The sequence below is a fragment of the Gekko japonicus genome, unplaced genomic scaffold (genome assembly GCF_001447785.1).
Source record: "Gekko japonicus isolate JY-2015 unplaced genomic scaffold, Gekko_japonicus_V1.1 scaffold324, whole genome shotgun sequence".
Lineage (NCBI taxonomy): Eukaryota > Metazoa > Chordata > Lepidosauria > Squamata > Gekkonidae > Gekko > Gekko japonicus.
In genome coordinates, this window is record NW_015168056.1 from 308475 (window position 1) to 320601 (window position 12127).

Sequence of the window (12127 nt, forward strand, 5' to 3'; positions counted from 1 at the left end):
AATGTCCTGTACATACCACCATTTTGCTCTACTTCAAGAAAGAAGTTGAATGGAGTACTGCTATTTTTTGCTCTGGGATTGTAGAGTTTTGTTTCTGTTTTGCTTTAGAAGACCGTGTAAGGACCCATCAATAGATCAGAACAAAGTTCCAGTGAGATAGGTCAGATACTATAACAGGCCTGATCTTTGGTTGTTGGTTGCAACAACATAAATGTAGATGTGTTGTTTTTTTTAACTAAACCACTTTAATTGCTGTTTGGTCTTTGGAATTGCCAAATAGGAAGGAGACTTTCCAAACTGAATTTCAAAAATATTTGGGTTGCCTTTCAAGCCAATAGCCTTCCTTCATTTTTCTTGACCAGTCTTGGTAACCAGCAATCAGTGAACTTGATTTTGCTGGATGTCCAGTTACTGGACTTGATTAATACATGATGATTATTGGCTGGATTTATGTTTTCTTGTTAGTGAAGTGATAGGAAATAATTTGATATAATAGGAACTTTTAAAAGCTCCTACAGTATATGGAGAGGGGGATTTGAAATGGGTTTGGGAAGGAGCCTAACATCTGTGGGCAAGAAGAGACAATCACTTAATACAGAGACCAAATAGTTATCAACATAAGGATATAATCTGTAGATGCTTTTCTTATGAGCCATTCATCATAGACAAGATCCACTTCTGCCCTTAAGCCTAATTCTTGCGTATGGTTGCATTACAGCAGTCTAGATGTGGCTTTGCTTCTTGATGCAACAACTAACAACATAGTACAGCATGTTGTGATAATGGGTAAATCGAAAGATGCTTTCTAAATAGGCAGTCAAGGACTGATTGCACGGTTTTATATTCTGTAATCCACCTCGAGTGTCAGTGAGAAAAGTGGTCTACAAATAAAGTAATGAAATAAATGTTTATGTGCTTAAGTGATCACGTGGATTTCTCCAGTCCTGACTTTGCCCACTTCTGTGACTGAGTTCTTTGTGCCTTTCAAAGTCTCATATGGTAGTATAGGTTTGCCCCCAGCTGGGTTTGCATATTGCAGCTGCAGTAACTAACATCTTGACTTTTCTAGGTATCCCTCACTGTTTATGGTTTAATTAACCTGTTTTTTGGCCTTGTGAGAAGACCCTGTGCTGATTTCATAAATCAATTTAGAATGGAAGTTTCCTGGATCATGCAGTGTCATGGGACATGATGGCCTAAGCACTTCTTTAAAATTCTGTTGTATTTGCTGAAAATCCCAAAAATCTTTCTCATATATTCCATGGAGAGCCGTATCTGGCTTTCCCTTGGTCGTTGGGTGCTATCCTTTAAAATCATAGGCTCACCCATTCAGATTGATGGGTGCAGTTAAGGACTCTGTAGGAAGGAGGGGGCAGGTGTCAGAGGGGCTGAAAAACTGGAGCTTGACCAAAGCACCCATTTGCCTTGGGCTGATTGTCCACATGGAATTGAAACTGAGTTACAGCATTGCTCAGGTGATGAGGAATGCATAGGAAGGGGTACAGAAGTACAGGCAACTTGTAAGGTTAATGGGCTTTCCCTATGGATTGTGTTAAACTACTGCAGACACTGGAGTATCTGCTGTTCTGCCATTTTGTTCTACATTCATAGGAATCAAAACAGAACAAAGGGATTCAATTTTTCTTTAGATCTTGATGACCAAAAATCAGACTGAAACAAACTTCATACATATATGAGCAGTCCTTTCTTTTTTAAAAAAATCTTTTTATTGTTTTGTAAAATACAATACATGTGACACATATTGGTTCTAGATTTCTACATATAGCAACTAAGATCATTACTAACCATTTGACAACTATCCACACACCATACAGCTCTAATACCTGCTAAATTCTATAAATATAACCATTTATGAGCAGTCCTTTTCTGAGCAAGACCTTTCCTCGGTTTCTCCTGGGGTCTGTTTGCTGAAGGTTGAGAGTACATTCTGGCATTCTTTGAAATCCCCAGTTGCATCATGTATACTACTTTTGTCTATATTGCTAGCCATAGAGTAATGTCTGTGCATGCTGGAGTTTTCCTAGACTGGTCTGTAATTGCTCTTTATGCATTTGTATAGTGATGTATTAATCTTTTTACCTTATCTAGTTAGTGTTTTCTTGATCTGTTTGAAAAAATCACAAGCAAATAATTGAAATGTGTTTAATAATTTCATTAAGAACTAAATTTAGAGTTTCCTCCCTTGCAATATTGAAAGGACCTGGCAATAGTTTATTTGTGAATGTCAGTTTAGCTATAAATTGTGATTTTTAGAAGTTGTGGCTAAAGCTAATCTTTTCCTGTGTCTTCAGTGGTGGTTCAAAGTAGAATTTTTATATTAAAAGCATAAATCCTCAGTATTCCCTATAGTGATTCTGAAAGATGGTTAATGGATTGGCCATGAATTATACTAGTTTTGACCCATCTAATTTTGACATTGCTTTACTCTTTTAAAACATGATGAAGTTGTTCAGATGTGACAATTCAGTATTGGCTGCTTAGTTTAAGGATAAAAATCACATGTATTCCAACAGCATATTTCTTTTAATTTTTTTTATCAAGAATCCAGACAAAGGAAGAATCTCAAAGGGAGACTACGAGTTCCAAATCAAGATGGCAATTCCACTGATTGAGAGGTTGAGAAAATGAACTAATGCATGGTTGCAGAGTATATCCATCCAAGACAGGGGCACTTTAGCATGGACTACGCTGTTTTCTAAGCCAAAGAAGATTGGGCCTTATGGCCATCTCATTAATAATTTTTTTCACAATTAAATGTTTTGAGTCTTGTATTAATAACTCATTTGGGGAGGTGAAAGCGGCTTACTGAATTCTGGTAACCAGGAATGTGTACATACATGTTTGGCCCATGTCTGTTGGCAAAAGTGCAATTCAATCTCAAACGATTTTAAATAAAAGTTTTTTTTACATTTTGATTCTTGTTTGTCATCTTTCAGGCTGAATGATTATTATGTATCAATATCTTCTGTTGGTGGTTTGGACAGGAGAAATGTTTGAGGATTACATTCTTGGTTGGGGTTTTGTTTTGTATGTTCTCTGGTTAGTTACAAATGTTTGTGTGTTGTGATATCTGATGGGGGTTATATGTCTGGCTGACTTCAAATGGTGGTGGCTGTTAAGACCAAACATTTCCAAACTGGTGCAGCAACTTTAGAATGGTACAAATTAAATGATCTTAGTGAAAATAATACCACACAACACATTGTATTTTGGAGTCTTCTACTGATGTTCTAGAGTTCACCAGATATTCACATAAACTACAAATGGAACCCATTCCTGACCATTTCATTGAGCTCCTGTGAACATCTTGCCATGAAATAATTTCGGCCTGGTAACATAGATCATACATATCAATATATTAAATGGGTTGCTGTTTGTTCGAATGTTCATGAAATCCATGGTCCTGTTGTACTGATCTCCACGTAACTGGTTAAAATGATGAAGTTGCGCTTTTTGCTTCTTTTTGCCTATGTAAACCATTAAAGAACCATAGGTATTTTCTTGAGTTCTGTTTTGCCGTTTCAAGCTTGGCCAACCAATGTAAGGCTACTTGGCCAACCATTGTAGGTTGATGGACACATCATTTTTGGACAGGAGATCCCAGTTTGCTCCTGGCATAGTGATGTGGAGGATTACTGAGGGAAAAATAGACATTTACTCAACAGGCTATGTTGCTGTTGAATTATGTTGGCTTTCATTGATTTGTGTAGTCGTGGTTTTGGAGATTAATAGGAATCTTTACTGACCTGCTCACTGTTAACAAATGCCCTGCGTTGATTGCTTAAAAATGGTGACTTGGGTCTAGACAAAGCACATGAGGCTTGGACTGGTGGAATACTTTGGATGTGGGTTTCTTCCAGAAATTTTAACAGCTGTGGTGCCCCCTAATTTGGGCATCTGGAGCCTATACCCAAGGGGTTCCCTGTTGCTTGTTGCTATTGTGTGAGCCTCAACTTTAAGCAACTCTTGACTGATTCCTTGAAAATGGTTAGTGTGGATTGCATATGGGCTGGAAAGGATGCGGAAAAATGCGACAGATTATGGCTTGTACTGGTAGAGCTTTTGTTAGAAGGTACTATGTATCTTTGGATCAAGCTCACATCCACCTGCGTGCGCGTGGACTCCAAATCCATGAGGAATGTGAGGGGATCATGATGAACTTCCTCAGATCTAGGTATTGGGCATGCTCAGCGGTGAGGTACTGGATGCGCTTCTCTCCCATGAAGTTCCAAAGGGATTGTTGGTCCATCATCACTGTTGCTGAGAAAGCTGTTGGGAATGGAATACAGCTAAAATATGGCCCCTTATGGAGTCTTTGTTATTGAATATCCGAGATCTGCCAAATTAAGAAAATGGACGTGACAATACAATGGACCCAGTTTTACAGCCACTTCAGTAACCAATGAATTGGATTTTCAATTACCCGATTTGTTGTTTCCAAGCATAGCCACTAGGGAGGCGCTATGGAGCTTGGCAGGGCTAGTAGCCAGCTCTTTTCTATTAGAATGACTGTTCTAAGGAGCATGTTTATGGTCAGTTGTCCCACAATGGCTATTAAAAAGAAGATACTTCCTCATTTTTCTGGAAATTACCCCATTGGGTGGTGGGCTTGCCTACCCACGTAGAGGACTGGGGGTAACCCAATGGACCCATCTTGACTTCCATTGCTTCAAAATGGCTTGGTGCATCACCACTTCCTGTCCAGGGAGGAAGTAATTTTAGCCCAAGGACAGAAATATGCCAGCCTTCTACAACAAAAGAAGCCAATAATCTCTCTTTCTGGCTTAGAAAGGGTGTCTGGACCAGATGGGGTTAAGTTGCCCCCTCCACAGACTGGGGTGGCTTGAGATGCCCAGGGTTGGGGGGACCCCCTCCCTTTAGGTGGAGGCTCCCTCTCTTGTTTTTTTGGGTGGAAATGAAGGGGTGGGTCTATGGTACATCACCTGAGTTGTGGGGTAAATGTAGAGAGTGTCAATCAAAGGGAGAGCTCAGAGCTGGGAAGAAAGCTCTAGATGGCGGCTGTGCCTTGGAGAGCGCGCTGAGTCTCCCTGCCTTTCCCTCCCCTCCTCCACCACTTTTGCGCAACTTTCCCCAACTTTTGGGCAGCCTCGAGGGGCTCCTGCGGCCCCTGGCCTCTCGTGGGGACCGGCGTGGGGGAGAGCGAGCGTTTTTCGGGCCGAAAAGGAGGTTCGGGGGGCTCTTTCCCCTCGCCTTGTTGGAAAGAAGCAGCCGTGGAGGCAGACCAGGTCGTTGTTTTTCCCAGCTTGGAAGCCATGGCGTACCTCCATTTTTGTGCGCTCGCCTAATGAGCTTTTCCTCCGGATCTTTTCCTTTTGCTTTAATGATCGCCTCTGGCGATTAAACGACCGCGGATCTTTTGGGATTAAACTCTTATTTGTTATATTTTTTCGAAAGAAAAGAAATACTTTTTTAAAAAAAAAGACTCCCGGTCCGTCTGTCTTGGAAACATTTTGGAGCTGATGTTTCCCTACTACCCGAAACTAATATCGGGTAGGACCTGGCGCTGATCAGGTAGGTGGGCGATTATTAACCATCGCTTTTTAGGATTTTTGTCCCTTTTCTGAGTACTTTCGATTATTTATTTTTTTGGTCGTCGACCGGTTTGAACGATCCTGAATGACGCAATAAAATACCGAGAATATCTGCTCCCACGGTTACTTTGGGAAAGTTTGCACGATGTTCCCCAGTGTTGTGTACCCGCTTTTAATTTTTTTGCGGGGGGGAAATGTAAAATTTAATTCGTGATTTCCCCCCCGTGCTTTTGAGCCTTCTGCATTATTGTAACAAATACCATTGCAACGTCAGGACTTTTTTGTTCGTCGTCGTGAAAGCCAAAGGCAGCAAGTGGGACTTTACCTTTCTTTCAACTTTTGACAGTAAATACCTGGGCACAGGACTTCAAAGCAGACCCAGGCATCCATCTGCTTTGCTCTTAATATTTTAAGAATTAAAAGATGATGAGAACCAGGGACAAAAGCCACGGAGAGGAGGGTTCTGTCCACAGCAATGCATCGAGGTATGATCTCTCAACTTTATTTTGTGTTTTTTGGTTAACCCTGATCGCACTGTTTACCTCTTGACATCCTTGGGTTCCCACCAATACCAGAAGCAAATATATATTTCGTTGCTTTTGGTTCTTTGCTTAAGGAGTGACCTTGAGATTTCGAAGGTGCCACACCCTAATTTTTTATAGCAATTTCGGAAAGTTGGGTTGTGACTTAGAGGCCCCATGGCATAGATAAAAAGGTAATGCACCTTTCTCTTGATGCAGCCCTTTATTTGTATATTAAGCTATTTCAGCTTGTGAATTTCGTGTTTTGGGAGGGCTTTTGTGCTGGGAAAAATGACCTTGCCTCTTTAGCCTGCTGCTGCATTGCACCAATTTATGTAGAAGGCATTTTTTTTCTTTGAAGAATTTCTGAAGTCTAAACTTCCAACTGAAGGCCCTACAGAAGCCTGGTAGTCGAATAGTATAGTAAATAAGACCCTGCAGGAGTTATATGAATGAAAAAATGTTCATTTTAAAATAAAAATGGAAAAGTGCTTGTCGGGTCGATACCCATTGCTTGATACTTGGTTTTGGCATATCGAACTTTGATACTGTTTTAGTTATTTTTAGGGTATTTTGATACACTTTAACCACATTTTCCTCCTAATAGTGGTTGGTTCTATTTTTTTAAAAAAGTAATCTATACTGGGAACACCTTTGAATCTTGATGTTCACTTTGTTTGGGTCTGCATATACTTTTGATATTTTTACCGGTTTGGGTGAGGAGAAGTAGAACACAAATGCAACTTTATTTTGTGCCGCTGTTAAAAAACAACAAATTTAACAACTCGCTCGTCCTAAATCTAAAATCTTACTTTTCTGCAACATACTGATTTCCCCCTCTTTATGTTAAATCTTTTTACTTTTGAGGATCTGTAATTCTGAAGCTTTTTGAGCATCTGTAATTCTGAAGCTAACTTCTATATCAACCTGTGATTGTTGCAGATGAATGAATGAAATCTTTTGATATCCAGACTTAACGCATTAAGTATCCTGGAGTTGAAAATGATGTTCTGGTAGATAAGCTGTTGAGAACAGGTCAAGGATTTGAGAGTGATTTCTGGATATGGCAAATTTGAAATTTTGTGGTGGGGGGTAAATCTCATCGAAAAGCTAAACAGATTTAGCTGCAATTTATGGGGTGGGGAGGGGGACACACACCACTCATTTCTACACAAAGGAAACGAGCATAGCATAATGCATTAAACCTTTTATGAAGATCGCTCCCCCTGGAAAAGATGTTATAAAAGTTAAAACAATTGGCTTGGTTAAAAAGTTGATCTTGAAATTAATCGTCCAGCTACACATTAGTGATAGGAGAAACCAGTGCAATTTTTTCATTATTTTTTTTTTAAGTGATGACCTGAAGAAGGAAGCTTTAGGAGAATCTGAGGGCCCACCAGGCCACCCTTTAAAACAAAGGCTGGGAATTTGAGGTGTATCAGAATTCAGTGTGGATAGGATCATCCCTCCTGAGATATTTTTTCTTTCCCTTTCCCTTGGGGTAAGTTATTTGCATAACCTCCACATGCGAACTCTTGCTTTCTGGGTAACAGATCATATGTTCAGTGTCAGCCAATATGCAAGCAGCTACTGTAAGAAAATAAAGCACTGCCTCCTTGTCTCCCCCCCCCTTACCCCTTTTTGCTATTTTTCATCAGAATATATTGACTGCTGGCAGCTCTCAGTCACATGGACTGTGGGAAACTTGAGTGCTCTAAGCAGTCGTCTTTGAAGCTTATTTTCTGAGCTTCCAAGTCAGCTGAATGTTTTAAAGTGTGCTTCTTGCTTCCTGCTCTTGGCTTTTCAGAGGTGGGCCTGTGGTGAAATCACTTCTAAGCAAGCAGCATGGAGGTGTGATAGACGTCTGACTTCCTCTCTTTGTCAGATTGAAGAGGAAGCACGTAATCCACCTATGACATCGAGTCCTCTCTTGATTGGGGGATGTGTGTTTCTGTGGAGGGGGAACGTATGTAAAATGGAGATGAATGGCCCATGTACCTTGTTGTCATTCTCCTAAGAAATCACACAATCCTTTCCCCTCAAAGGTCTAGCTCAAGATCTTTTTCACTGTTTCCTGCTCTTCAGAGCTCCACAATACGAGTATAAAAGGCAGTCAGTCCCTCCTGGGAGTTTCTTTGCAAACATACATTTTTGTCATCTTTGAATGAAAACACTATCTTGGCTCTTTGCTGCTCAGCTGTAGAAGATGGATTCATACTTGACTAGTGAGATGTGGGTGCTCTCCCATTCTCCAGGAGTCAGACACACTGGAATGGGGTAAAACTTGCAAGCTTCAGTTTCATGTTGGGACGGAGCAGCGTTCACATGCTTCAAAAAGTCACAAGTTTCACAACTCTTGAAGGTTTTCACAAGCACAAAGATTCAAAGTGCTTGACTCTAGCCTAGAGTGAACATTGCAAAAGAGCACCAGAATCAACTGCAATGCTGGCTTCTTCCCTAACAACACCTGCCAAGGTTTGGGTTGTGATCAAAGTGGAACCAAGTCTGCTACATGAGGTCTTCACAAAGGGACAAGTGATGGTAATGGTTCCTTACTGTAAGCACATGACTTGAAATACACTTACTATATTTTAATACTCTCCCAGGGTTGAGGCTCTCTGAGAGGCCTGCAATATAAAACAGAAAATAAAACCATCAGGGCTCCATATAACATTCAGTCATGGAAAAACCCCAGCTTAAAACCTGTCTCGATTAAAAAGGTTCCTTGTCTTAAAGTATCCTTAACCTGTCACATGAAGGCCTTGGGGGGAAAGGCTAAAGTGAAATTTCCTGGGCCAGAAGTTGGATAGCATAGTAGTGCCATCTCCCAGCGGGTGCCAGATGTTTCATCACGTGCCCCACTCCAGATGTTGGGGGCAATTGCAAAAGAGCCTTCTGTATACACCTGTAGATTTTGATGTGGAATGGTATGAAGTTCAAGACCGCAGTCCTGTTCATACCTGGCTCCCAATCCAGCAAAGCACATTGTCCTGAGGCATTAATTCCATTCAAGGGAATTTTACATCTAGGTAAATGAAGTCATTCCGTGCGCCTTGGTGTTTAGTCATGCCGGCCACATGACCACGGAAACGTCTTCGGACAGCGCTGGCTCTTCGGCTTTGAAACGGAGATGAGCACCGCAACCCTAGAGTCGGATTCGACTGGCTTTCGAGGAAGGGAACCTTTACCTTTACCTTTAAATGAAGTTTGGATCAGGCCATTGGTCGGTGAAATGCACTTAAGTCAACTCTGTACAGGATCAGGGCGTTCACATGTGTGGGGGGGATGGTTTACATGGTATCATGCATGTAACAAGACAACTGTGTGTCACTCTAGCAAAATGCATTGGCATTTTGGTCTGCATTGGCAAGGTTGTATCTGTTACAGTACACCACAGCTTAAACCCGAAACATTAGGGGTGGATGGCAGATTAAAAGCTGCATTTTTGTTCACTTTGTAAACGGGGGATTTATTATGGGGCTGTTTCTCCTTGAATCAAGTCGGGCCGTGGGAGCTGACCGATGCAGCTCTCTGCTCACAAAGTATGCTGGTGGCAGCCATTTTATGAAACTGCACTCTGGCAAGGAGGATTTTAGCTGGGAGACAATGAACGAGGGGAGGGAGGGAAGCAAAAGAAAGCCGCGGCAACCGGACCTTCGCTGGTGTTCTTTGCACAGGGATGTCTCCGTGCAAGCCACTCACTCACTTATTTGGGGAAGGAGAGGCGGATGCGAATCAAAAAGGCAAAAGATGCCAGGTGTTTTAACTGCAAGCCCGGCTTGTCACAAAATGGCTGTTCCTTTGTGCCGCATAGCTGAGAGACATAGTGCAGTGCAGTGTGTTTGGGGGGGGGGGGGAGACCACAGCAGGAAGTTGCTGGTGGGGAGTTCAAAGGCCATTTGGGCTGGCCGTGGGATCCGGTTGGCTGTCGGCTTGCCTGGTAACAGGAGGGTCACCGCTGGAGGCTCGGTGACAGTGGAAGCCCTGCCTTGCTGGTGACGTCAGCCCCCGCACCGCTGTCTCCCCCCTCTCCCTGGGCGGCTCACGGCTCCTTCATCTCACTTTCTCAGCTTCTGCCTTCTCAGCCACAAGCAGACGGGATCCGAGTGTGGCCTTGCAAGGCAGGGTGGCCACTTCGTGCTGCTGCAAAAGCCGAGTTGGAGCCATGGGCAGTTTCACTCGCCCTGTCCTCTCTCTCTCAGTGTGCCTCTAAAAATAAAAAATGCTAACGAATGCAAACCGGTCCAGCGAGCCGCAGACTAGTCGTGTCGCTGTAAGCTTTTCACAAAGTCATCAGATGCTTGCGTGCAGTCAGCAGCTTTGGAAGCATTAAATAAACCTTTGGTGTCGGACGTCACACTCGGCTTCTCGTGTGTCCAGTGCACAGTAGTGTTTGTACGAGAATGGGAAGGGTGTGTGTGAATTCTTTAAGTGATCTGGGGCCAGTCCCCCTCATGCTGGCTGTGACCTCAGATATCGTGCTCTGTCAGTGTTGTCTGGTGTGCTTAAAGGGGAGATACTCAAGCATTTGTGTGACAAATTACAGTTATCTGCGGGACTACCGCCCCCCCTCTGGATTTGAGAATCGAATCTGCTAACGTTCGACTTACCCCAGTAAATGAGAATAGATATCCCTTAGACCTTGGCCATGTGACTTTTGCAAAAAAACCAATGCTAGTTGTGAGTTCAGAAAGAAGCACTTTTGAACGCTCAAACATCTAAAACGCCACTGCTCCCCAGTCAGTAATAACTCGCTCTGAACTGGAACATTGTTCTAAACTTGGCTATGTTTGAGAACGAACTTGGTACTGACGAAAATGCTCTGTAGATTCGCTCAGATGTTTGCACGTGGCTTATATTTGCACAGGTTCCCTGGGATGAGCTCTGTTGTGGAAATTTGTGTCCAGGGCTCAGCCCTTTTTATGACTGGCTCTCAACGCACTGCCCTGTAAGACTCTTTGAACTGAAATGTCAGGAGTGAAATTTTTGGTTAGCTCAAAGCGAGCACCGGCTGTGTTTGGATAAGGCTCCCAAAACCTAGCCTTGGCTGGTTTTAAAAAACAAAGGCTGTGGCAGATTTTTATTGTGTCAATTTGGAAGAGCGAACCTGCAGAACAACATATTTTGTCTGTTTAAGATGCAAGGAACCTGGAGTGCCGAAAAACAGTTTTGTTTTTCCTTAAAAAAAAAAAAAAATCTGCCTCCTTCCCCAGCGTGGTTCTAAATCTCCCAATCAGATTCACGGATCTGCTCTGACTTCTCTGTTCTTTGTTCTCCGAAGCAAGTTTTTGTCCCTAGCGGGCAGCAGGTTGAGCTTAACACTCAGTCTGGTTTCCTAAAGAGAGCCATTGCTTTAAATCCTTGCCAGCGTCCCCCTCCGTCATCTAGCACAAGTCAGTGCGAAGCTTTCTCTCAGTGCGAAGGCATGAATGATTGGACTACACAGCCACCATGAGTTTGCTTAATTTTAAAAAGTCATGGCGGAAACGCCTGTTGGATTACCCCCTTTTCTGCGTTTCCAGCTTTTAGTGGCTGTTTGTCTTGTCTAGGTCACAAAAACGGCTGTTTTAAACCTGGAAACTGCCATTTGTGGGCCAGCGTCTGAAAAGGCTAACCGAGATCATCCATTCCCATCTGGAACGGGGGGAGGGAAATCGGTGGAGTTGCAGCCGATGCTGGAGTTCTTGGTGCTGTTTTGGAGGTGAAAAAATGCAAAGTGTGGGGGTGAAGTTAACTTTCAAAGCTTGTAAACATGATCCAGCATGGTGTTGTGCCTGACGTATCGGACTAGGGTCTGAGAGACCGAGATTCAAATCCGCGCTCAGCCATGGAAGCTTGCTGGGTGACTTTGGACGAAACATTCTCAGCGTAATCTACCTCACAGGATTGTTGTGAAGATGAAACAGCAGACTGTAATTCTCCCTGAGTTCTTGGAGGAAGAGTAGGTCAGGTCAGAGTTACCAGATGTCCACATTTCAGAAGACATGTCCTCTTTTTGGTGTCCATTCTCTTTAGGTAAAGGTAAAGGTTCCC

The 12127-nt window shown here is 42.7% G+C and overlaps 1 protein-coding gene and 1 long non-coding RNA gene across 5 annotated transcripts in view; both read left to right on the forward strand.

The window, feature by feature from the left end:
- The window catches only part of LOC107113202, a 14162-nt gene extending 11263 nt beyond the window's left edge, over positions 1-2899 (forward strand). For all 4 annotated transcript variants that reach the window (XR_001482610.1, XR_001482613.1, XR_001482612.1 and 1 more), the window contains exon 5: positions 2563-2899. This is a non-coding gene — a long non-coding RNA (uncharacterized LOC107113202). The remainder of the gene's footprint in view (positions 1-2562) is intronic.
- Positions 2900-5876: 2977 nt separating this feature from the next.
- Positions 5877-12127, forward strand: part of CHD2 (chromodomain helicase DNA binding protein 2) — a 112767-nt gene continuing 106516 nt past the window's right edge. The window contains 1 exon segment of the mRNA XM_015414497.1: positions 5877-6058. Coding sequence (XP_015269983.1) covers positions 5997-6058 — 62 coding nt within the window. The 5' untranslated portion in view covers positions 5877-5996.